The sequence below is a fragment of the Papio anubis genome, chromosome 4 (assembly GCF_008728515.1).
Source record: "Papio anubis isolate 15944 chromosome 4, Panubis1.0, whole genome shotgun sequence".
NCBI lineage: Eukaryota > Metazoa > Chordata > Mammalia > Primates > Cercopithecidae > Papio > Papio anubis.
In genome coordinates, this window is record NC_044979.1 from 180842335 (window position 1) to 180868695 (window position 26361).

At 58.5% G+C, this 26361-nt stretch overlaps 1 protein-coding gene across 1 annotated transcript in view; it reads right to left on the reverse strand.

Annotated features, from left to right (window-relative positions):
• The window catches only part of SLC19A1 (solute carrier family 19 member 1), a 28846-nt gene extending 17102 nt beyond the window's left edge, over positions 1 to 11744 (reverse strand). The window contains exons 1-2 of the mRNA XM_031665883.1: positions 11059 to 11744; positions 4817 to 5054 (exon numbers count right to left, since the gene is read on the reverse strand). Coding sequence (XP_031521743.1) covers positions 4817 to 5005 — 189 coding nt within the window. The 5' untranslated portion in view covers positions 5006 to 5054; positions 11059 to 11744. The remainder of the gene's footprint in view (positions 1 to 4816; positions 5055 to 11058) is intronic.
• Positions 11745 to 26361: the final 14617 nt, after the last annotated feature.

Genomic DNA, 26361 nt, shown 5'->3' on the forward strand with positions numbered 1-26361 from the left:
AGGGATTTCACCATGTTGGACAGGGCTGGTCTCGAACTCCTGACCTCAGGTGATCCGCCCACCTTGGCCTCCCAAAGTGCTGGGATTACAGGCGCGAGCCACTACACCCAGCCAGCTTCTCTATTTTTAATAGCATAAAAACATGGTTTTATTTCATCTTAAACAATATGGAAAACAGAGCTGTAACCCGTAACACATTCACACTAACACAAGGTCCTTCCATCCTTCCTGGAGAGAGACAAAAACAGAAGGCACAGAAAACAGCAGGTTCGTGGGAGGGACTGTGGGGAACCCAGCAGGGGAAGAAAGACAGGAAAGGGAAGAAGGGGAAAGAGAGGGCGTGGGGAAGGGCAGAGGGCCCTGGGCTGCGCACTCCCATCTCACACTAGTCCCCAGAGCAAGATCTTTAAGGCCAGGCTCCAACCCAGGGGCAGGGAGGGGGACAAGCGCCCCTGCAGCCGCCCTGCACCCACCCAGGAGGGGGAGCACAGGCTGTCGGCCTGCCCACCCCCACCTCCTCCATCACATGTTACGTGGGAACCCAGCTCCACAGCCTTGGCCACTGAGCTGCCGGTGGACACTCCAGGCCTGGCTTCCGTGCCTGTGGGCTCAACACACATCCACCTTCCATGGGAACGTGGAGCTGGGCATGGGTCTGGGGGTGCTGCCTCCTACAGGACAAGGTCAGAGGGCACTGCCCCAGACTCTACTCCAGGCAGGCACCAAATGTCCCCAGCTGGCTTGGCAGGGGCCAGGGCTTCTGCAGGCACACTTGGGCTCACCTGGGCACAGTCCAGAGGAAGAGGCCCCACCCCCGTGAGGCCCAAGCCACTTGCCTTGCCCCTCCCTGGGGATTGACGTGGGAGCCACCTTATGCTTGGAGCCTCCCCTGGGGCCCAGGTGCATTTTCAGCAGGTGGCCCTGCCCAGAGGCCCCACCAGACCCCACCTCAGATCCGCTGGAGGTTGGTACCAGGTGGGCCAGCAGGGCCCTGCTGGACTCTGGGCCTCCAGTAGGCCCCACCTGACTCAGGCCTGACCACCAGCAACCCCACAGCCCTACTCATGCTGCCCCAGGTGACCTCAGCCCCTGCCAGCCACACTTAAGAAGACCAAACCCTGGGTCAGCACAGGGGTGCGGCGCCGAGCCACGCCTCCTCCCCAGGGCCTCTCAGCCTCGTGTCTGGCACACCCAAGATGTGTGGCCCGATGTGCTCGGAGTCTGGCCACCGGCTACTGTGAACAGCTGGGGAACAGGACCCTGCAGCCAGGCCAGCATGCTGAGAAGCTTCCCAGGGGCTCAGGGGAAGGCTGCCCAGAGACCCCACCTCAGGGCACCCTGAGGTCGCACCCCGGAGCCTGCACCCTCATGGAGACCAAGCTGACCCGAAGGCTGTGGTCCCAGCAGCACCAGGCACCCAAGGTCCCTCCCGCACTTCATCCTGCTCAGGACATTCCTGGACACACTGAGGGTTGGTCAGGCGCCAGGAGGCTGAGTGACCATGCCGGGTCACAGAGAGCCTCAGGGCCGGCCATCGGCTTCTGCACTGTGTTTACAGCAATGTCCTGGGGACATCAAACAGCCCCATTTGACGGCCTGCTTGACTGGGGGAGGCTCCTCCTCGGGGCCAGCCCAGGGAACCCCTGCAGATTCCGAAAGAAGCGGCTCAGAGGCAGGGGCCCTCCTAGGGCCTCAGGGACCCCTGACCCCCAGACACAGGAGGCCGCGCGGGGGCATGCACGCCCCAGCCCCTAGCCAGGGCACAGGTCCTGCCCACAGCCCAGAGTCAAAATGGTAGACAGCCAGCAAAGAGGCTCTCCCCAGAGCCCACGGCTCTCTGGAAAAGGGCACTGGGGGTCCTAGAAGCCTCACCCACCTCACCCTCCTCTTCCACCAGGAACCGGCTCTGCAGGCCGGGGCCTCATCCGGCACCTCCTGGTCTTAGTTGAGGGACCGAGTGCAGAGCTCCCCCTTGGCAGACCACGGGGTCAAGGTGGAGCCTGAACACTCCCCAACACCGACCCAGGGCCCTCTTGCTCCTCTCCCTGCACCTCCTCGATGGCCCCTACTCCCCCTTCCTCAGCCTTGGCAGGCAGACAGCAGGGAGGCTCTGCCCAGAGCTCTGACCTGCGACCCACTTACAAGGCTGCTGGGGGAGGGGCCCCCAAAACGGTCCCAGCAGGGAGGTGGCATCTGTCAGGCGGCCACGGCTCTGACACGAGGACAGCCTCCCGCTGCCTGAGCCTGGCGTCGGCCCTGTTCTCCACAGGTCATGGTTGGGGTCCAGGCTGCATGGGCAGAGTGCAGGGAACTGTGCCCAAATCTACACCTGGACAGCCTCAGGGAGGCTTCTCTGAACAGGGAGGTGGGAAGGTGGGCAAGGCCTGAAGGCAGGCAGGACGTGAAGGCAGGGCCGGGCGTGGGGCAGCAGGACTGGATGCCAGAGAAGGGCACCCAACAGGGACCAGCTGGGGACGGGGCATGGGCCGCAGGTCAGGAAGGATGGCTATGCACAGGGTCCTGGGCCGGGGGTTTCCCTGGAGGAGGGTGGGGGCTGCAGCTCCCACCACACAGCACAGTTCCAGTGGGGTTCTAGGCAACCGCAACCCACCCAGGAGCACCTCAGGGACTCGGCCGCGGAAAGCGCTCAGCTGCCACTCAAAGCAGAAACCCCAGAGGGAAATTTGGCCAAATTCAAAACGACTCCAGAGAAACACCATATGTAACACACAGCCAGTCCGATCCCAAGGGCACGGGGTCCCCAGGAAGCAGAAGAGGGAACCAGGTCCAAGGAGGACAGCAACCGCAGGGATGCCAGGAAACACCAGCCCACGGAGGGAGAAATGGAGGCAGAGCAAATGTGAGCAAAGGAAACCACGCTCCTCACCGCAGCCAGATGGCTGGCGCTCAGCAGCCCACCCGAGCTGGTGAGGGGAATGCAGGCAGCCCGTGGCAGGCTGCGGAGGAAGCGGCATTCGCCCCAGGAGTGAGCTGGAAATGCCAGCCCGGGCCAGCTGGGTCAAGGCCCACCGCCTGAGGCTGCTGGCTGGTGCTCTACCCGAAGCCATCAACAAGCAGTGGGAGAAGCCGGAATCCCCTAATCGCCTCCAGCAAAGCACCAGATAAGCACCTTGTAGTTCAACCCGGTAGGCGCAGCTTAAGAACACCCTTGAACCCACGTGGAACATCTCTTAAGTCAGACTGGGCAGGAGAGCAACTTGCGAAAGCTGGGTCACAAGACACCACTTACGCGAACTTCCTAGACACAAGCCCAGCAACAACAGGGGCTGGCAAGTCCTGGCAGGCTGGGCCTCCCTTGCCCCCAAAGCTGCTCCCCGTCCACCTACCGGTGGCCGCCCCCGCACCTCGGCGCCCACATGCCTGCTCCCGTGTGAAGTTCTTGTTGGACCCCAGGAGGTAGGGAGTGATAAAGCTCTTCTCCGGCCTCTCCTGCAGCCAGAGGGGCTGAGATCAGGGGGCCCCGCCAAGTGGCAGGTGCGCAGAGCGCCTGCACCCATCGTCCCTCTGATGACATCCAAGGCCTGGTGGAATGGCTTAATTTCTGGAATCTACTTTGTAATCCGTTAATGTGCGACATGAGAGGGCAGGCAGATGGGATTTAAACATCTTCGCTCTAGAGACTTTTCTTATTGTGTTATTTTAAGGGAAACGCCACACATAATGCTCATCCCTATAAATAACCTTGGCGGTTGACAGTGGCCCTCCACTAAGAGCAGAGATGCCATCTGGTCAGTGGGTGGCAGGGAGAGAGGCAGAATGGCCAGGAGCAGAAGGCACTTCATGAGGGGTCAAGGAGATGGCTCTGCCGCTCCAGCCCCAGCCCCGCCACTGACAGCCAGAGCCAGGGCAAGACCCTGTCCTCACGTGGAAAGTGACCCTGCCCTGGCGGCTAGCAGTGCTGGCCGTGGGACTAGACAGTCACACACGCACGGTGCTGAGCTGGGCACGCGGGAAGGGCAGCACTCCACTTTTCCACGAGCACACCCCTCGGCTGCACATCAGTTTCACAATTCTAGGGTCTGCGAGGGGTGGGGGCCGGCTTCTGGCCAGGAGACGCAGGGAACGAGAGGCACGCCTAGCGACAGCAATGTGGGTGCAGGGGCCAGGTGGCTGTGCTGCAGAGGACAGGGACAGCGGCTGGGATGGGCAGGTGAGCAGGCCCCGGGCCCTGAGATGGGGTGTCGGGGTGATCAGCTGGGCTGGCAGCCTGTGAGACCTTCCAGGCTCCTTCTGTGCGGATATGCCGTATGGACAAGGACCCCACAGCCCCAGGAGGAAACTGCTTCAGATACCGCCACTCCTGGCTCCACCGTTCACGTGGCCTGAGAGACCCGTGACTGGGCGTAAGTCTATTAGAACAGTTTCAATAAGACCCTTTGTCCTCATGGCTGAGTAAAATGAGAAAATTCCTTCAATAATCTCTTTAGGTAAATAGCCACTAAGTCTCTGTTGGAGGCAGGTGCCCAGCAGGGTTGGACGTGGGCTTCCTCACCAGGAGGGCCGATGAGCCCAGCCTGGCAGGTGGGGTGGGGCAGGCTACCTCTCGGGAGGAACAATATCACTTTTTATCTAGCCTGGTTACTAAGCCGCAGCCAGGCCCCTCCATCTGATGGTGCCCGCTGCAGGGGGTGTGAGACCCCAGCCGGGTTCCCTCCGGGACCATGATCAGCTGATGTGGCCACTCACCCTCTCCAGCCTCAGGTGCTCACAACTCCAACAGGAAAAGCGCCCTGGCCCCCAAAGCTGCTCCCCACCCACCCACGGCAGCCGCCCCCACGCCCCGGTGCCCACGTGCCTCCTGCGGCGTGAAGTTCTTGTCCGGCCCCAGGAGGTAGGGCGTGATGAAGCTCTCCCCTGGCCGTATCTGCGCCATGAAGCCGTAGAAGCAAAGGTAGCACACAAGGCGCCGCCAGGACCGGAGCTCAGGGTCAGGCCCAGGTTCCACGGGCACCTGCTTCTCCACCGCTGGGCTGGAGGGCACCATGCTGCTCAGGTCACATGCAGCTCCAGAGGGGACGACGGTGACACTGTGCCTGGAAGGAGGGGTGGAGTCAGGGCAGCTCGGAAGATGGTCTGCAGGCCTCCCCACCCCGCAGAATGAGGCCCAGTGCCGGCCTCCTCCTCGCCACTCAGAACCAACCACCTTGGAGACGAACGCAGACCCCGGACCATCCTCACCCTGCAGCACCAAACTGGGAGCCACCCACACCTGAGTCGCTCCGGAGTCCCCCCAGGCCAGGCTGTCACCACCTCCAGGGTCTCTGAGGCTAAGGGAAGTCTCCAGTCACGTGGAGTGATTTAAATGCCAATCAAAACCAAATTAATTAACTAATTGACTTACTACATTAACTAAACTAACAAAATTTAGGTTTGGGGCCATACCAGACTCATGTCACTGCTAGGCAGCACGTGTGGCTATGGCGGCCGGGCGGACACACCTCACCCCACAGGCCTAAGGGCAGCCCACATGCCTGCTGCTGCTCTAGCGGCACCCAGGTGGCCCGGGGAGGGCACAGGCAGAACAGACGCTGCTGGAGGCCAGGGACACACCTGGTCACACCACGGGTGGCCGACAGTGGGTGGCTGCAGGTACCAGCCTCAGGTCCCCATCAGCCTGGGGTCGGATCCTGCACACGAGCGTGGGAAACACACCGGCCCCCGTGCCCTGGCAGGAGGGCATGCAGGCCAAGTCCACAGTGAGGGAAGGGCAGAGGAAAAAGCAGGGGTCCTCGAGGGGACTGAGGGCAGCCAGGGGTGAAACATGCATGGGAGGGAGGATGGGATGGAGCTGAGGCCCAGCCCCTGAGCCCAGGGACCCCAGCATCCCCGGAGGCAGGTTATCCTAGACAGAAGCAGCTGGCAGGAGCCATGGGTGGACCTGACACGTTCCAAATGGAGCACCCCAGACCACGGGCCTTCATCTACGAGGCAACATGCATCCAACCTTGGGGACCGTCCCACCAGCACCCCCGCCCCACACGGCCAGGGCACGTGGCAGAGCAGCAGCAGTACGCAGCCCCCTCGAGGGCTTGTCTCTTTCAGTCCTGACTCTGCCCAGGACAAAGGCTCCTCTGGTGCGGGCAAGAGCTCATCTCGCCACCACAAATCGTGCCTTCTAGCTGCGGGGTAACAGCCTGTCCACTTATCAGAATCATGTCTCCAGGTGCCACGTAGTGCTGGTTTCCATTTAAGGCCTCAGTGTAAAGTTCTCTTTCAAGTAAGTCAAAAGTGAGCCGCCATAAACAAGTGTGTCAGGGCACCCCCCAAGCCAACCCAGTGAGGCCAGGACCCAGCCCTGGTCCCCCACGGGTGCACCTCAGGTCTGTATCAGCTGACCTCTGCTCCCAGAGGCCAGGCCTGGCAGAGTGCTCATGGAAAGGCCGCCTGCTGCTCAGGTAGGGTGGGGACACAGCACATGCAGAGGGCAGCTGGGCAGCCGCATGGGGCAGGGTCACCGTCCTGTCTGCACTGGGCTGACACAGTCAGACAGTTGTGCCTCACCACAGGGCCTGCTTGGGAGGGTGGCGGGGGTTCTGCAGAGGGTCTGGATTTGGGGAGAGTCTCCTCCAACCCTCCAGCACGGGCTCAGAGCATCCCTCGATGTGGGGCCGGCTTTGGGGGTCCAGGGACTCTGAGGAAAAGCTGCCCCAAGCTCTCAGCACTCAGTCTCCGAGTATCAGAGACCACTCAGGCTGGAAGTGGTCCCTGAACTGCCCCCAACCTGACACACAGGCTTAGGAAAGAGGTGGCTTGCAGGGACCAGAGAGGGAGACCCTCCCCAGGCCACGCAGGCAAAGCCATCAGCAACATCCCGGGTCCTGTCTTCACACCTCTACACACTCACATCTGTGACAAAGGAACACAGACAGGTGACAGCAGGGAAGCCCTTAAGAGGCAGAGGCTAGTGGGCTTGCCGTGGGGGCCGCAGGGAAGCGGGGGAAGGGTTAGGGAAACCTCAAGATTTCCAGAGCTCCACAGCAGGGCACGGCTGGGAAGATGATGGGACCAGCACCCCCATCGAAGGCAGCCGGGACTCCAGAAGTTCTCAAAGGGCCAGAATGAAAACAGCCAGCCAGGCAGGAGGAAGCGCAGGCAGGGGCCACTGCAAGGCTGAGGCAGATCTGACAGTCACCTGCCTCGGCCTCGCCTTCCACGCCTCCCCAGGGCCTGTGACAACAGCTGGGAAGATCAGTGCACAAAGGCTGGGCTCCATTACCAGGGACCCTGATGCCCAGAGAGGCCACGGGTAGAGCTGGACATACCTTGGACCACACCCACCCCTCCTCACTGGGAGACCCATTCGGCGCTGGGACTCCCCATCAAGCTCACTTTCCCACCCGTCAGCAGGTTTAGACACAGGTGCACCGATCCCCAGACACCCAGAGCAACCAGATCACCACAGACAACGGGGAGCCGTCAGGATCTGAACTAAGCCCAGGGTCTGGGCCCACAGTCCACGGCCCCAGGAGTCAGATCCCCACCCACAGGACCCCCAGGAGCCCCAGGTACTTCGGCCCCCTGTTCGGAGAAGCGACCAGAACATTCCTTTCTTGGAGAGACAGCCAGAGTCTCAGCCAGCAAAGCGGGTGCTGCTGGTCTTAACAGTCAGCCTCTGCCGCCAGCATGCTTAACTTACGTGCAATGAACGTAGCCCACTGGCAGATGCTTGGCCAGCACGGCCAAGACCACCTCCAAGAGGAAAGATAGGGAACTTGGTCACCATCATAGAAATACAGCCTCAAGCCAGGGGAAGCCAGACTCCAGCCCAGTCCCATACAGCTTGAGCCCTGTTCCCAGCATCTGAAGGAAGTCCCCAGCCAGACAGGAGGGCCACGGGGAAGGAGTGAGAATCCCTGCTTCAGGAGAAGGTTGTAACAGCCCCCCGAAATTCCCAGCCCCACTGTCCCCAGTGACCACCCCTGCCCAGGCTCTGTCCTTCCAAGCACCTGAGAAGGCTGGAGACCCGCAATCAAAACAAAAGCAAACGCCACCTATCATTCCGTGTTTAAACGAGCTCCTACTCTGGAAGGCTAACCAAGAATGTTCGTCACGTTTTTAGAACGCCTGCTAGTTTAAAAAGAAGAAGAAGAAAGCATTGCGCACCCTCCCACCCCCGTTCAGATGACCAAGTTCAGGGTTCCTAAGAGCGTAATTAGACCCTCCGGCTATCACTGCTGCAGGCCCAAACACCCGAGAAGCACTGTTTCTCATCTGTGTCCAGCACAGAAAACTGTACTATCTGGTATTGTAAAAATCCACCAAAGCCCCTTCAGAAAGAAAGCAATTAGCAATTGCAACAAGCAGTGCACAGGTGGCACCCAGGCAAAGGCGGCCAGTGAGATGCAGCCTGTCTCCCAGGCCTGGACAGGGCAGGCCGGTGCACTGGGCCAGAGCAGCCTCGGCTCTGCTGATTGAATCAGGGCTGTACGGGGATCCTCGGGTCTCCGTGGGGGGAGGCCACCTCTTTACAGGGGGGCCAACAGGCACCTCCAAGGACTCTCCCACCTTCCCTCTGGATGCATTCTGGATTTTGGGGCCACCTTAGTTAGCCTGTGTCCTGAGGCCAGGCAGGCCAGACTCCCCAGGACAGGAGTTTCTGATGGACAGGACCCTGGTGTAGGGGTGTTAGGACCCACTCGGGAAAGGCTGCAGCGGCTGTCCAGGCTCTCTCTGAGACGCCTCAGGTTTGCTCTGCTGGATCCGCACTCACAGCTGCTCCAAGGGGAAGTTGCACCTACAAAGCTTCTGGCACAGGAGAGAATGGCCTGGAGAGGTGCCAGGGGCCCGCCCCACGCGTGGCTGGCAGGATTCACCCGCCGGCTGGCCCGTCCCGAAGCAGCACGTGCCTGGACGCGAACTCCGGATCCACGCGTTCCTCCAGACCCGGAGGTGGGACTTGGCGCCCCAGGATGACGCGGAGGGCAGGCTGGGGGGCGGGCCTCACCAACGCATTAGCAGGCTGGGGCGGAAAGTTAGCGGCGGGAAACCCGCTGCACTGCAACGGTTCTGCCAGGCGCCCGGCTCTCAGCCCACCGCGCCCGGGCCACCGCGACCCCCGCTGAGACCCCGGCCCACGGCCCGCACCCTCCCCAGGGCCCCCCAGGCCGCAGACCGCAGACCCCGGCCCGAGCCCCCGCACCCTCCCCAGAGCCCCGCGGACCCCAGCGCCAGCCCCCGACACTCACTTCACAGGGCCCTGCAAACCTTGGCCCGCGCCCTGCACTCACCCCAGGGCCCCGAGACACCCCGCAGCCCCCGACACGCGGTCCCGTGGCCCCGTTCGCCACCAGTACCTGCGGCTCGGCGGGGCTGCTGCCTGGGGCTCCCGGGACCCGGCCCCGCGCACGCGGACTCCGGGACTACAGCGCCCACAAGGCGGCGCGGCGGGCGCGCGGCTGCGGGGAGGGCGGGTCCGTCCCACTGAACGCGCCTTGAGGGCGGGGCCTCGCGCGTGGCGGGGCGCAGCCGCCCGAGCCTCCCCACGGGCATCCTCCCACCTACGGCAGCGCCCGCCCACTGCCCTCTCCCAGCCCCGGCGCCGGCCTCGCCCCGCCCGGGTCACGAGGCCCCTCGTGCTGCGGCCCTGCCCCTGGGGCCGCCACCTGACCCAGACCGCCCCTCGGGCCCGCACCCCCGCCGGCGTCAGCATCCTGGGGCGCCGTGCGCGGAAGTGTGGGTCCCTCGGGCGGGCACCCTGCCATCCCTCCCCCCCGCGTTCTTTCCACCCCCAGTCCCCCCTTAGTCCCCCTCCCGACCCCCACCTCCTCGACGAGGCCTTGTGCGTTCCTTTTTGCATCGTTAAACACCTGCCTTCCCGGCCAGTCGCAAGCCAGATCCGGGAGCGCGGCGGGCCCACGCGCCCTCAGGGGTGGCCCTGAGCTGCCTTCGTGGGGCTCCAACAGGGACACGCACCGCCTGCTGTTGGGGACGGCACGGCCCCGAATCCGGCGCCCCCAGGACCCCCGCCGCCCGCCCTCCTGCCTGATGGTGACCTCTACTGGCCTTGTACCAAGAAGCAAGCCGGATCCAGGACGCGGCCCGGGGCCACCAGTCCCCATCCCAGCAGGGAGAGCCCGGGGAAGACCCGCGCAGACCTGGCAGGTGGAGACGGCAGCGCAGTCACACTCAGGAAGGGAGGCCTGGGCCACTCTCCCAGGAAGGCGCGGGGCTGCAGCAGACAGCGCCGCCGAAAGCCCCAGGCCTGTGCAGGACACAGGGGAAGTGGGGGGCCACAGCGTCACTTTACCCTGCAGTTATCCAAGACCTGGCTATGGGGAGGGAAGCTAAGCCGAGGGCTGTGGGGGCCCCAAGGCTAAGGAGTAGCCAGGAAGTCAGCCGCACAGAACAGAAGGGGATGACCACCCTGGTACCCACAACTCAAGACTGGGAGTCCCAGGTGAGTGGCGAGTCTGGAGCAGCGCCCCTGGAATGCACCCCTTCCCGGGTGTAGACGACACAGTCCACGACCTGCCTTCTGGTGTGGGGGGTGCCGTGGCTCTCCTGCCCACCAACCGGGCAGCCCCACTGGGAAGCCGGCACAGCGCCCTTGCCCTAAATGGCCGCCTGCCCAAAGCTCCGGCCTGGGCCTTCTTTCCGGAGTCCACACGAACAAATCTCAAAGGAACTTAAAAAGGATTTGTTGGCTGGAAACAGGGGATCTGGGGTAGCTTGCAGAATTTAAGGGAGCACTACAGGATGGAGTGCCTCGCCTGGAGGGACTCCCTGCTTCGTGGGAGCCCTGGCTGTCTCCCCAGTACTGGCCTTCTCCACGGGCGGGCAGAGCCTGGCCCTGCTGGAAGACAGGAGGAGGCCAAGGAGGAGGAGGCCTTCCTTCCCTCCAGGCAAAGAGGAGCGGGCCATGGGGCCAGCTCTCCAGGGCAGCGTGCTCCCTTTACGCGCAGGACAGGCCAGGAAGCCCAGAGGAAGCGGGGATGAACAGCAGCGGGGCTCCTAGACCCCATCCCGCTTGGAAACAGCAAGGCAGGGAGCCACAGCCCCAAGGGGACCCCACAGGACCCACAAAGGCCAGTCCCTCACCTATCTCTCCGGCCAGGTGGAGCCAAGCGAATCTTCCCCTGCCTGCGAGGGGCCTGCCCAAGCCGTCCTCCGGTCCACCTGCGTGGCAGGAGTCCTGGGAGTTCCCCAGCCACACAAGGCCCAGGTTTCCTGCAGGAGCTGCTTTAGAGTAGGGGGGTGGGGCTGCAGCCACCAACGGCAGGTGGTAGTTGTAATCTGGAGGCAGCTGCTCTGAGGGAGGAGCCAGGAGACTCGTGAAGACCTTACAGAAACCTCCATTGAGGCTTCGCTGCTACGAGTGGCCACAGACAGCAGGGCGTGGGCTTCCAGAGGGCTCCACCCAAAATAGAGACTTACAAAAGCAGGTGACTTGGGAGTGACACTGGCATCTGGGAATGGATCCTGTGCTTGGGGCCTCACGAGGCTCCAGCAGTCCCCGTCCTTGCATGTTTCGTCATTGGTCTGTCAAATAGTTAAGTGCCTGAGCATTCGGGATGGGAAGGAGAGCTGGTTCCTGGGTGAAGCCCTGGGCTGGAGGGATCAGCAGGGGCCCAGCAGTGTGGATCCCAGCCCTCCAGCCTGTAGGCTCCAGCCATATTCAGTGATGTCTGGGGGCTGCAGGCCACAGAGACCCCTTCCCCTCCTGGAGGGGCTCAGGTGGGCTCTGCAGCCCACCCCACAGCAGTGTCCCATCCCCAGCTCCTGGGCCCCCACTCCTCGGCAGCCTTAGCACCCGTAGTCCAGGCCCAAGAAATCTCGGCCAGAGAATGAGGACCCTGCCCACCCACTGCCTTCTGAGACCAACCGGCCAGTCCTCTGCCTTGGCTGGAGAGACTCAGGGCTGTCCCTGTGGTTAAGGTCCCCGTCAGCATCAGGGAGGCAGTGGCATTCGAACAGCCCTTTCCCTCAGCTGGTGCTATTGTGGCTGCTGTGGCTCTGGAAGCAAGGCTTGGACCAAATGCTAACACATGGACACATATGCATAGAGACACACAGATCCATGCAGACGTGCAGTGACGTGCACACACAGATGGACACAGACATACACAGACACACGCACACACTGATGTGGTTTGGATTCTTTGTTCCTTCCAAATCTCATGTTGGAATGTGATTCCGTGTTGGAAGTGGGGCCTGGTGGGAGGTGTTGGATCATGAGGGCGGATCCGTTGTGAATGGCTTAGCACCATCCCCTTGGTGATGAGTGAGTTCTTGTTCAGTTAGCTCACTCGAGAGCAGATTAGTCTGGGAACTCCCCTTTTCCTTCCCCTCCTCCCACTCGCTACGTGATGCTGGCTCCCTGTCACCTTCCACCATGAGTGGAAGCTTCCTGAGGCCTCACAGGAACAGATGCGGGCACCATGCTTCCTGTACAGCCTGCAGAACCGTGAGCCAATTAAACCTCTTTTCTGTATAATACTTAGTCTCTGTATTCCTTTACAGCAACACAAAAACAGCCCCCCCCACACACATACACGTAGAGACACCACCGAGACATATGCACAGATACAGAGATGTAAACACACAGACATACACACGACGCAGACATACAGAGACACAGAGACATACAAACACATGTATGCTCCCATGCACATGGCACTCCATACGCAGGAAGACGGGTGCGGACCAGCCTGCCGTGCCCCAGCGTGTACAGTGAACTGGCCTGCACACGGCCTCAGCCACAGTTTCTCCTCCCACCCTTCCAGGCGTCGCCCCAGTCTCAGCAAATGACAGGTGCTTCTGCTCCCATCTGAATCTGCTTGGTAGAGGTGCAATGCGCCCTGTAAACGCCTTGCCTTGCTTGTTGGCCAGGGGGTCTCTGCTGTAGCTGCCCCTCTCTCCACCCCCAACTCCCGCCGGGCCTTCACCCCCACCTTTTCCACGAGCTGACCTCCTAACACTCCCAGCGGCCAGGGGTGGCCCATCCACAAGGACCCAGGGGCCCAAAGGTCTGGAGAAGGGGGCTGACATGGAGGCCTTTGTGTCAGGCCTCCCAGCACTAGCCCCCAGGCCCAGGCCGGCCTGCAGCTGTGGCCCCCATCCTCTCAGAGGCTGAGCCAGGCCACCGTCCTCAGCACCTTCTCTATGAAGCCAGAAGCCCTGTGGCAGCTGAGCGGAGAAGCAAAGCCTAGAGGAAGAAGTATTGTCCCTGGCCTGCCTGGAGCCCAGGAGCTCCCGGCTTCTGCATCCCCCAGGTGAGCGCAGGACCCTCACAGCCTGTCACAGCCCGTCACAGCAGTGGGGCTAACCTGGGCCTGTGCCTGCCACACTCCTTCTCTGGAAACGTGTCCCACCTGGTCCTATGGAGTTGAATCCCGAGCCCCACTGGGGCCCCGGACAGTGGCCCCAGCAGGCCCAGCCACTCCCAGTTGAGCCCTGCCTGGCCCAGCAGCAGAACACTGAATCCTGATGCCCCCAAGTCTCCCTACAGCCAGACTTTCACAAAATTGTGCTTAAATAGCCCATCTTTACTAGGGAAAGCGGGAGGTTTGAACCTCTTTGGAATCACAAGGCAGCTGTTTAGAATAATGTCATCTAACAAGAGAGTGTTAAGAAAACATTAAAATAACCAGTGGAAATCTGGCCAGTGCAAGGTGGAGTTTGAAGCCTACCCAGCCTGGTCCTCATTTCCAGAACTCGGAGGTGATAACCCTCCTGCCCGCAGGTGGAGTGTGCAGTGATGCCCAGCTACAGGAACATCCTGGGGTTGGAAGAGGTTTGCGTTGAGCTCTGCAATCACAGGCGTGCATCCTGGTTGCAAGCAAGCTATTTGAGAAACCTGTGCCTGATGTTAGAAGACAAAATGGGAAGGAAGGGGCAGAGTCTCTGTTCACAGATGATGCAATTGCCAGGGCAGAAAATCCTAACAGTTTATCAAAAGTACTAGAAATAATAAGGGCATTTAGCAAGGTCACAAGACACTAAGTCTATATAAGAAAGTAATTGTGCTTCTATAATCTAGCAACAAATAATTGGAAGACAGAATTTGAAAAACAGCATTTACAATACTATTGAAAATCAGAAAATACCTAAGAATGCATTTAATGAAAAATTTGCAAGTTCCCTATACCAAAAGCTGCAGAACATTGCTGAGAGAAATTAATGAGTAGCTAAACAAATGGGGGAGACAGACCTTGTTCATGGATTGTGTAAACCAAAAATAAAATTCTGAGCCCCCAGCCCTCTGAACAGACCACTCCTCTGGGCAAGGGCATTCCAAAATTAACCTGAAAAACTGGTTCAGACCACGAGGGGAAGGGAGGGATGGATGCACGTCATTATACCTGACCCCCTTTTGGAATTCAGGGAAAGTTGACCAGCTTTCAACGTCAACACAGACCTTAAGTCTGATAAGAATCATTTAGAATCGGCCGGGCGCGGTGGCTCAAGCCTGTAATCCCAGCACTTTGGGAGGCCGAGGCGGGTGGATCACAAGGTCAGGAGATCGAGACCATCCTGGCTAACATGGTGAAACCCCGTCTCTACTAAAAATACAAAAAAAAACTAGCCGGGCGCGGTAGCGGGCACCTGTAGTCCCAGCTACTTGGGAGGCTGAGGCGGGAGAATGGCGTGAACCCGGGAGGCAGAGCTTGCAGTGAGCCGAGATCGCGCCACTGCACTCCAGCCTGGGAGACACAGTGAGACTCCGCCTCAAAAAAAAAAAAAAAAAAAAAAAGAATCATTTAGAATCTAGTCTCTGAAGCCTGCGACCCAGAGACTTCAACTGTTGATAAAACTTTGATCTCCACAACCCCTTACTGTAACCTAGACATTCCTTTCTATTGATAATAACTCTTTCAACCAATTACCAATCCCAACATTTTTAGCTTTACCTATAACCTTGAAGCCAGCCCCCACCAGGTTGTCCCACCTTTCCAGACCACAGCAGTGTTTATCTTACATGTATTTGATTGGGTCTCATGTTCCCTTAAATGTATGAAACCAGGCTGTGCCCAGTCACCTTGGACGCATGTTTTAGGATCTCCTGAGGGCTGTGTCAAGGGCCATGGACACTCATATTTGGCTCAGCATAAATCTTTTCATATATTTTACATAGTCTGACTCTTTTCATTGACAATTGGAAGGCACTTTATTTAAGGTGAAAATTCTCCCCAAATTGATCCATAGATTTAGCACAATCTAATAGAGATCTCACAGGCTTATTTTTTAGAAATTGAGATGTTGATTAGAATTAAGGTGAAAATGTAAAAGACTTACAATAGCCAAAACAATTGTGACTAAGAAGAGCGACGTTGGAGAGCTCAGAGATATGGAGACCAAGGGAAGCTGGTGGAGTCCGAAAATAGGACCACCCACACAGAGAACAGATTTCCAAAAAGGGTGTCCATTTAATTCAGTTGGGGAAAGGACGGTCTCTAGATCACATAGTTCGAGAACAGCTGGATATCCACAGGGGAAGATGAACATCAGACTTACCACGTCCCTTTCACAAACACTAATTTGAGACGGCTGATAGACCCAAATTAAAAGCTAATACTGTCAAACTTGTAGATCTGTATCAAGTGACACAAGAAGCAAACAAAATGTCAGGCCACACCTGGGAGGAAACATTCATATTCCTTGTATCTGATACAGGACTTGTATCCAGACACATAACTGTCCCTTACAACTGAGTAATAAGAAAACAGCCCACTTCTTAAAATACACAAAAGAAGCCGGGCACAGTGGCTCAGGCCTGTAATCCCAGCACTTTGGGAGGCTGAGGCCTGTTGATCACTTGAAGTCAGGAGTTCAAGACCAGCCTGGCCAACATGGTGAAACCCCATCACTACTAAAAATACAAAAATGAGGCTGGTGTGGTGGCGGGTGCCTGTAGTCCCAGCTACTCAGGAGGCTGATGCAGGAGAATTGCTTGAATCTGGGAGGGGAGGTTGCAATGAGCCGAGATCTCGCCACTGCATTCCAGCCTGGGTGGCAGAGTAAGACTATCTCAAAAAAAAAAAAAAAATATATATATATATATATATATGTATATGCACAAAAGATTTGAACACTTAAATAAGATGCGAAAATATACCTAATATCATAAATATCATAATCCTTTGTCATTAAGGCCTGAGGTACCAAACCACTCCCACTATAAAGGCTAAAATTTAAGAAGCTGACAATACTAAGTGTTGGCAAGGCTGTGGAGCAATACATGGAGATGTGAAATGTTACAAACACTTTGAAACACTTTGGAAAACAGTGGGGCAGCTTCTTGTGGAGTTTAACATGTGTCTGCTTTATGAACCATAGTTCCATTCCTAGGCATCTGCTGAAGAGATATGAATACATGATCCCACAAAAGCCCATGCACACAGGCTGTACCCCGTTCTCATGTAACTGCTAAAAACTGGCAACAACCCGAATATCCATTATGGGATGAGGGATAAACATGCAGTACATCCACATAACAGGGACTACTCAGACTAAAAGGAAATAACAACGGAGTGAGTCTCAGCATCCTCGTGCTAGGGGGCCAGAGTCCAGCCTGGGAAAGTCCATCTGTTGGGGAGGGAGGCTCCATCCTGGAAGGAGGCAGGTGAGCAGGTGCCTGTGGTGGAGGCTCGGGGTCAGTGGAATTGTTCTGTGTCTGATGGGGGTAGAGGTTAATGGTTGTGTTCACCTGTCAGACATGTTTGACAAATGCTTCTAATGGGTACAATTTATGGCATGTGAATTGCACCTCAATAAAATTGTTTTTTAAAAGCCTGCACTGGTGGAAGTGGGTGAAAGGCCTGGAAACAGGTTGAATGCTCCAAACCCTCTTGTGTCTCTTGGGAGAAAATCCAGGCCTCAGCTGATTACAAAGGAAAACCCAGAACGGCTTCAGCCTTAGGAGAAAAGGGCAGTGGTGTGGCAGGGGAGGGGCAGGGGGACAGGTGGTGGGTAGTGCGTGGGATGGGGAACAGGTGGTGGGGGAGGGGCAGGGGTACGGGGGAGGGGCAGGGGGACAGGTGGTGGTCGGTGGGGAGGGGGACGGGGTGGGGGAGGGGCAGGGAGACAGGTGGTGGTCGGTGGGGAGAGGGACAGGTGGTGGGGAGGGGCAGGGCGCACACTCTGGCTCTTGGTTGCAGGTGGGGTGCAGGTCCAGTGTGCTTCGGCCAGGTAGGTCTCCATGTGTCCTCCTTCACATCTTGTCCCCACAGAGACCCCCATCTCTGCCCTTTCTCAGCCCCAGGGCGGCCCTCCCAGGCTGCAGAGCCCGGAACTCTCCAGTACCTTGGGAACTGTCTCTCCCCAGCCAGGCTGGCACATGTGGATGTTGCAGGATTGGCCAAAAGTAGATAATGGGGGTCAGTGTGGGGTACTGCCCACCCCATCCCAGCCCCTCCCAGGTTCCTGTGCATCCTGCTCCTGCCCACCTGGCCCAGGCTGGCACCTCCTCCTGGTCTCTCCCACACGCTGTGCACTGCCCTGGTCACCTTCGTGGTTTGGGGTGTTTCCCTCCTGGGGAGGCGCCTCCTGCCCCGTGAGGCCTCTGAGCCCCAAAGGGTCACTTGAGACTGTGTCCCCAGGTGGCAGCTAGTGGTTCTCTCTGTCCCCCACAGACACCTTAGGTCCCCGTATGCCAGACCCCATGGAGACCGGGTCTTCCGTGCTCCCTTCTTCCCGAGGGCCCACCTGCCACCCTGTCCACAAGCAAGTGAACGGTTCCAGGTGGAGAGGGCTGGTTCTCCAGCTGGAATTTCCTTGACCGCACTGTCTTATTAGATCCGGAGTGGAACCGCATGAAATAAACAGGCAGATTTGGGCAGGATGGAGTTCAGTTCTCCCAGCCGAGGGGAGACCACAGCCAGCACTCCATCCACGGTTCAAGATCACGGCGGCCCGCTCAGAGGCTCAGCCTTGCAGGCCTCGGGCTTCTGTGGGTTTGTCGCACGCAGGTTTCGTGGTCTTCTTCAGAATGTTTCAGTATTCACGTGTTCCTGGATGATTGGCGTTCCCTTTCAATTTTCACACGCAGTGGTGCAGGGGCATGCAGTCTGCAGACCCCTCTCCTCTCCTCCGCCTTCCCCTCAACCTCCCTTCCCCCTACACCCACCTCCCCTCCCTGCCTCCCTCCTCCACCTTCCTCCCCTCTCCTCTGCCTTTCCCTCCCCTTCCCTTCCCCCACCCTCCCTGACCTTCCCGCCTCCATTCTCCTCCCCGAAACACCCACTTCCTCTTCCACCTTCCCCCTCATCTTAGTCCCTCTCCTGTTCTTCACAGTCCCAGCTGCACCTGGGTTGGGCACCCTTTCTCAGTCCTAGCACTGGAAGTTCGTTTTATTTCTTGGTTAAATTGGCCAGCGCATTCTGTTCCTCTTATTTTCTTTCAAGGAACTACCTTTTGGATCTAAAAAGTCAAGTTTTACTTAAGAGGCTAAGGCAGGAGAATAGCTTGAACCTGGGAGATGGAGGTTGCAGTGAGCCGAGACACTGCACTCCAGGCTGGGCGACAAGAGCGAGACTCCATCTCAAAGGAAAACAAAACAAAACAAAAATCAAGTTTTAATTGCTTTCCAATTAATTAATTTCTGCTTTTCTCATTTTTTCTTTTTCCTGTTGATTTTGTTGTTCCTTTTCTGTTCCGGTTTCTGAGTTAACTGCTATGTTCCTTTAATTCGAATAAAACTAGGAATAATAAACCATTTAATAATTCATTCCTCTCACAGGGCACCTCTGGCCAACCCATAGACGCTGTGTCACTACATTTGTTGCCGTCAGCCTCTACGTAGGACGTGATTTTTGCTTGATTTCCTTTTGGACTCATGACTCATTTGAGAGAATGATTCAAATGTTTCCAGCGGCCAGATGTTGTTTGTTGGTTTCATTAATATGTCGTTTTATAAAGATCAAAGAAGGTGACCTAAGCAGGTTTTCATTCTGTGAAATTGTTCTGTGCTTCGATTTGTGGCTTGGTTTTGGGTTATCTTTTAAACTTTTTCATGGGCTTTTGAAAAATGCGTATTCTCTATGCACGTCGTGTTTTCTATGAACAATAAAATCTAAATTGCAAACAGTGGGATTTCAGTCTTTCATAGCCTCATTTGCATTTTCTGGGGTATGTGTCAAGTTTGCCAGAGTCGAGGGCCCTCTGTGACTGGGGTTCACGCCTCCCTGCATGTCCACGCCTTCGTGTCCACATTTTAGGGCAGTGTGGAGATGGACCTGCATCACCTGCGTGTTCTGCCACTGCGCCGGCCTGAGACCCTCGGCTTCCTGTACAGCCTCCTCATGGCTATTTCAGGTGCGTCCCTCAGAGCATGGGGTGAAATTTGCTTTTCTACAAAAGGTGTCCACCCAAGTGCCTGACCCATGGTCTCCACTGCTCCGCGAGGCTGGCTGTGTGGTGGGGACTGATGGCCTCCTCAGGAGAAGCCGATAATGACCCAGGGAGTGGGCATGGGCACTGCCAGACCAAAGAGATCTGCAATGGGCCCAAGAAGAGGCTGGGCTGCTGCTGCTGTGTCTGTGCCCGCCCAGGGGAGCTGCGTCCTGGCCTCAGGACCTCCCTCCTGGCCTGAGCAGCAGGGGTCGGGCCGGTCCAGCTCTCAGGAGCATTCCAGGGGAAGAGCAAAGTTGCCCTCCTGTCTGCTCCAGGGAGACCCCCAGGCTGTGCCACCAGCAGGCGGCATGGACATTTGTGACTGTTGGATCAGGGGCCTCAGGGAGAGCCACGGGGGAGAGCCACACCCACCTGGAGGCTCAGCCCAGGCCAGGACCACAGCCCTTGAATGTGCAGAGATGCCCCGTCCCCACCCAGGCCCGGGTCTCGAGACCATGTGGATGAGAGATAAGCGGGTGCTATAATCCGCAGTCACCAGCAGACGGCCTCTCGCCCAGAACAGGGCACCCGGGCAGCGCCAGCCCCAGCAGGGAGGGGCCGGTCTCAGCAGAGTGGGGCGGGTCTTAGTGGAGTGGGGCCAGTCACAGCCTGGCCCTGGGTGTGGTCCCAGACCCCTAATGCCGAGCCTGCAAGTTCCTGGGCCATGAGTCTGACCTGACACGGAGTCTCTGGGCTGGTCCGCCTGTCCACCCTGTCCTTGTGTTTGTGCTGATAGGAGGACACTGCACAAACGATGGCTGTGCACTATGATCCACACCCACCAGCACAGCAGACGGCCTCTCGCCCAGAACAGGGCACCCAGGGCAGCGCCAGCCCCAGCTCTCCCTGGGGCCCCCTGTGTGCTCACTTTTACACAAGACCTCGGGCAATGAAAGCTCTTCCTCCAGGCAAATCACAGGGGCAGCTCCCTCATGCTTGAGGCGCCTGTGCTCACAGTACCATGAGCTTCCACTATCTCGCTCACCTGGAGGCCTCAGCACCGAGGCTGAGAAGAAAGAAGACTCCATCAGGGTGGCAGGTGGCCAGGCTCAGGGCTGGGGCAGGACGGGAGCGGGGCCTCGCTGGAGGCTGGGCCTGGAGGGCAGGGCCCTTTGCTGCCGTTCCCTGGGTGCTGTTTTGTAAGCAGAGGCTGGGGCTGGGTCCTGCCCTGCAAGTTTTACTGGTCCTTCCCGGCACAGTGCATCCCTCCCACCAGCCTAAGGGGATGGGAGCCACTGACCTTTAGGACCTGTGCAATGGTCATGGCGCTGTGTGTAGGACATGACTCCAGGCCACATCCTCCCTCCAGCCCACGAGGGTCCCTGGGATAAAGTCCAGAGGAGCCACAGGCAGCCCGGCCCATCACAGTGCCAGCCCTAGGCCTTGTTGCTATTATTTTGTATTTTTTTGTGGTAAAAGAGACATAAAATGTACCATGTTAACTATTTTTAACTGCACACATCAATGGCATTAAGGACATTCACACTGTTGTACGGCCATCACCCCCATCATCTCCAGAACTCTTTCATCTTGCAAAACTGAAGCTCAGTACCCAGGACACACTCACCCCCAAGCCCCCACGTCCCCCTCCCAATCCCCCGCGCCACCTCCCAATTCCCCGAAGCCCCCATCCCAATCCCCTGCAACCCATCCCAGTTCCCCGCGTCCCACCTCCCAATCCCCTGCGCCCCAGCCCAATGCCCGGCGCCCCTTCCCGATCCCCCGCGCCCCCTCCCAATCCCCCACAGCCCCCTCCCAATCCCCCGCGTCCCCATCCCACTTTCCGGCCGGTTTTGGCCACCGCGGGGCCTCCAAGTGGAACCGCGCACAGTGGGCGTCCTCCTGTGCCTGGCCAGGTGCGCTCAGCATCGTGTCTCCGGGTCCCTGCACGGGGCAGCCGCGTGGGAACTTCCTTTCGGGCCGGCGATCCTCCCTGCGTGCGTCTCCACCTTTTCATTTTTCATTCACGGACGGACATTTGGACGTCTCCTGCCGCTTGGCTGTGGTGAGTAAAGCCGCTGTGCTATCGTTTTTACTATCATTGTTACGAAAAGTTAACAAATGAACCTTCCTCTTACTGTTTGGGTTTTTCCCATTTTATCTGCTTTTAACTGTCCGGATTCATGGAGCCCCAGCAGCGGGCCCTGTTCTTGGCTTCAGTGGCGAGGCCCCTCGCCTTCTCCCCAGCAGCAGCCCCTTTGACGACGTCAGGACTTTCGGTCCATTCCCTGGGTCGATGTTTCCAGAACCCCGCGCCCAGTCCTGGGAGCACGTCTAGGTGATGTGGGGCCGCCTCGTGCGCTCCCGGGGGCCTCGGGTTTCCCGCACGCAGCGCGGGGAGCGGCCGCCAGGGGGCGAGCGGCGCCCGGAGCCTCCGCGAGTCCCAGCCCAGCAGCCTCGCGGCGCAGGGGGCGGCGCTGCCGGAGCGGCCGGGGGCAGCATGGCCGGGGCAGCGGCGGTTGTGGGGGGCTGGGGGCGGTTGTGGGGGCAAGGGGGACCGGCTTGGGGGGCGGCGCAGGTTGCAGGGAACGGAGGTGCAGGGGGCGGCGGCGGGGGCCGGGCGGCCTGTGTGGGGAGCGCCTGAGGCTGGCCCGGGGCCTGGAACCGCAGCCTCCGGTTCAGGGTGGTCTCCACGCGAACGGCGGGCGCTTGCAGAAAGCGACACACGCAGAGTTTCGCGCGAGCCCGAGGGGCCCAGCTGCCGCCCTTGCGCGGTCCTGGAGGTGCCGGGAGGGGGTCGCGGACCTTGAGGCTGGATCCACGTGGTCCCCGCGGGCCCAGTGAGTGACATCACTGCGATGCTGCGCATGGACCAAGGTCTACACCCAGGAGGTGGCCACGGTGTGCATGGACCAAGGTCTGTGCCCAGGAGGTGGCCATGGTTCGCAACAAGGTCTACGCCCGGGAGGTGGCCACGGGACAGATGCTCCCATGAGGTTTCCAGGAAGACCCCTCCCCTAATCCTCTGAAGGTCGGAGGTCACGGATCAAAGCCGAGAACAGAAGCTGGGGTGGGGCACACAGAGCTGGAAAGAGGGGCCTGAGCGTCGGGCGGCCACCAGCAGGGTCCCCTCCAGGCCACAAGGATGCTCCGGTCCCAGTCCCCAGAAGAGGGTAGCTCCAGTCACCAGGGGGGTGACCAGCAGAGGTCCTCATGGCCTGCGGTCAGGGGAGACCTGAGACTGCTAAGATGAGCACAACAGCGTCTCCACCGCCCCCGCAGACAGAAAGATCAGACCGACCCAAGACTGCACGCTCAAGCTCTGGCTGCAGGGCAGCTGAGCCTGTGAGGGCCCAAGGTAGAAGCTGCTCTGAGCCAGGCCCCGGGTCAGCAGTCCCCCACCCCCACCCCACTGCTCCCCACCAGTACCGGGCTGTGGGCTTGGATTTTTGATGCTTCCAACTTTTAAAGAGAAGCTTGAAATCTGTAATTCTTATGTGAAACCCTGCCTTTCTTAACTAATTAAAGACTTAAAATTAACTAGTTAAAATTAATTAAAATTGATTAAATTTGTACTAATTAAAGCTAACTGAATTCTTCTCAAAACACCGTGCAGATGAAACCAGCCAGAGACACACCTGTCTGCAGCCATGGCTTTAGGAGACACGGAGTCGGGGCCAGGGACGTGGCCGGAGCTGCCGCAGACAGGACAGAACAGGACGTTGTCAAGGGCTCCGTGGCTGATCTGTCTCTGTTGCACCAAAGTATTTTAAGTGTTCTCTCACGTCCCCTGGAATATCCTGGATAGGGAGAGAGGCGGGGTGGAGGGTGGCGTGGGAGACCTGTGACCGGGGCTTCCTGGGGGCCCTGCACTGCAGCTGGCCTGCATGTGTCTCCTGGGACAGTGTCTCAGAGGCCTGGCCACTCCGAAGGGCCTCTGGACACCTCATAGCCTTCCCAGGCTTCCCTGGCCTGGCTACTGCCCTGTTGCCGGGACTTGGGCACCAGCCACTGCCTCCCCACATGTCGGCTCCTTGCACAACAGCACCCACTGCATGGGGCTGCCCAGGACTCAGGAAGAACAGAGCTGGAGGCTGGGCCCTGGGGCTGCTGGAGCCCTGGCAGCAGGAAGCGATTTGAGATAGAGAACCCGAGGCCAGGGCACTGGGGCTCAGAGAGCAGCCCCAGGAGACGGGTCTTCCCTATCAGTGGAGCCAGACCTTGGTCTTGTGACACCCCGTAGCCCCTGCCACATTCTCCTGAGGCTTCTCGTCCACTCTGGGTGAATTAGATGCTGACCTGTGCCTCGTGGCCCCCGCCTGGCCCTGCACACCTTGCTGGTAGCCTCTGCCACAGAGATGGGAGGGTCCACCTGGAGTGTCCCGCTTCAGTCACAGCCCTGGAGTGGTTCGTGGCCAGAGCAGAGGAGTGAGGGCTGGGGGTTTGTGCAGTGACCAAGACCAGGGTGCAGGGGCCCAAACCAAGGCCACTCACTGCCCTCAATTGAGCAGAAGGGATGTTCCGGGGAGCCTCAACCCTCCACCCCACTCAGACGGTGTGCCTCTCTTGAACCCTGCCCTGGGCTCTGGTGACCCTCAGGGATGCTAGTGAGGAGCTTGTCCTGGCTCAGACTGAGCCCTCTGCTCAACTAACAGCACAGATGCAGCCCAGACGGCTGCGGAGGAGAAGCGGGGTGTGGGCGTGGCCGTGCCCTCAGCACTCGGACTTGGCCTCCTGAGCCCAGTGGGGTGGGGAGTGTTAGTGCGATGCCCACACTTGCCTCCTGCGTCTCTGACAGAATCATTCCTTGGAGGGCATGACCAGGAGGCCACCTATTTTTAGGGTCGTGCCATCCAAGGCAGTCTGTGCCGAGTGGCTCCATATTCAGACAGCGGCGGTATCATCTCCAAGCCTGATCTCAGTGGTTAGCACGTCCCATGCTGGTGAGAGACTGGAAGCGGCTTCTGAAAACCCTTTAGGGCTAAGGCTGTCTAGTCGGGCTCCACACGGCTGGTGACAGATCAGGCCAGACAAGTGCATGACACTCAGCATCCAAGACGACGGACTGAGACCCCCAAGCCCAGGTGGGCCACGGCTGGCTGGACCTCAGCTGGGACTCGGACGTGCTTGCTCTGCAGCCTGGCCCCAGGGTGTGGGCCTGCAGCTCTGGCTGCTGAGAAATCCTGAGTGAGCACTTCAGCCTTTGAAGGGGGAAGGATTTGCCCCATTGTCACTGCAGTGAGATCCCCTGAGAACCCAGGAAGGCAGTGGTGCCACAGAAGTGGTGCTGGCCGGCGAGTCCTGGGGATCCTCCCAGGGATGCAGATGGTGGGGCTGTTACCAGGCTGCAGAGGGTGTTTCTTCTTTGCATGTGGCCAGCGTGACTCAAGTTCAGCTCCAGAAATACATGTATGAGAGGACTGCATTTGGTTTGAGCCAGGGCAGGCACAGGTAGGGAGCGGAGCTGCTACAGGAAGCCCTGAGGCCGGGAATCTGAGGGAGTCAGGGCAGGCTTGTTCCCAGGGCAGGACAGAGCACAGCCACCTGGTTGCTTGGAATAAGATGGAGAGCTGTGTTCCAATTTCTCAGCACACAAGAAAACACATTTCAGTTAAATTGAATTTTCTTTTTCTTTTTTTTTTTTTTAGATGGAGTCTGGCTAGGTCTCCAGGCTGGAGTGCAATGGCGCGATCTCAGTTCACTGCAACCTCTGCCTCCAAGGTTCAAGCGATTCTCCTACCTCAGCATCCCAAGTAGCTGGGATTACAGGCACCTGCCGCCACGCCTGGCTAATTTTTGTATTTTTAGTAGAGATGGAGTTTCACTATGTTGGCCAGGATGGTCTCGATCTCTTGACCTTGTGTTCCATCCATCTTGGCCATCCAAAGTGGTGGGATTCCAGGCGTGAGCCACCGTGCCTGACCTAAGTTGAATTTTCATGTGGAAGTCAATAACTACATACATTTGGGGATGCCAGTAGCAGAAATCACAAAGGAAAAGACAGACGTACTTGCATCCAATCTAAAAACATCTTTAAGTCAAAAGGCACCGTGAAGAACTGCCAGCCCCTCAGCTGTGTGGAAACGTCACAACATTGAGGTTGGGTGAGCGTCAGTGTCCTGGGTCCATCAGGCAATTGCCCCCGTCTGTGTATTTAGGTCGGTGAGGTGTCACCATGTACCAACAAGGAGACAAACACACACACTGAAAACGACCAGGGGTGTGGGCAAGTCCTCCCATGGGGACCAGCGGTAGGCAGGGTCCGCCGGAGACCACGGGAATGCCATGTCCTCCAGCTCCAACTTGCAAAGATTTGCTAAGATTTGTATTTTTTTTTCCAGTTGTTTTTCAGTCTTTATTTTATGGAGGCCCCTGAAGGTACTTGTGGATTCTGATTTGCAGCTCTGTCCAGGGAGCGTCCGGCCAAACGTGGAGCCCGGGGTGTGCAGATGGACCTCCGGACGTGGGGCCACACCTGCACACCCAGTTTTCTCACTGACTCTCTCGGAGGTGGTTCCACATCAGCACACACAGAGCTTCTGTGTTCCTCATTAACAGCAGTGAAGAACCAGTCACTCAAATGCCCATCATTCCCTCACACAGGGTATTTTTAACAGAAATTGCTAGACATGGAGTTTGCTGTCGAAATGGCCCCTGGTGTGACAAGCAGAACTGTAACGTCCAGTTCTGGTGATGACGGGGGCAGACAGCCCTCCACATGGGCAGTGGGCCCAGGTAAACCTCAGGCAATCAGCCACAGCCCCAGAGACAGGATCCGCATGTGAACAGACCATCCACAGGGGCCCAAACGTCGGAAATGCAGCTTACTCTGCCAGAGGCAGCATGTCATACCCCCCGCTCCCAAAATGTAGGAAACTGGCTCGTGCCAGGTGTGGCCGGAACATGGGCATAGGGGAGCCCTGGGGTCACCCGTGGAGCATAAACCGTGCAGCCTTCCTGGGGAGCAGCCTGGCCCTGAGAGGTGGGGACGCCAGGGCCCGGCAAGTCCTCTCCAGGACCCATCCCCCAAGGACTCCTCCCACAGCCACACAGGGCCCACACTGGTACGTG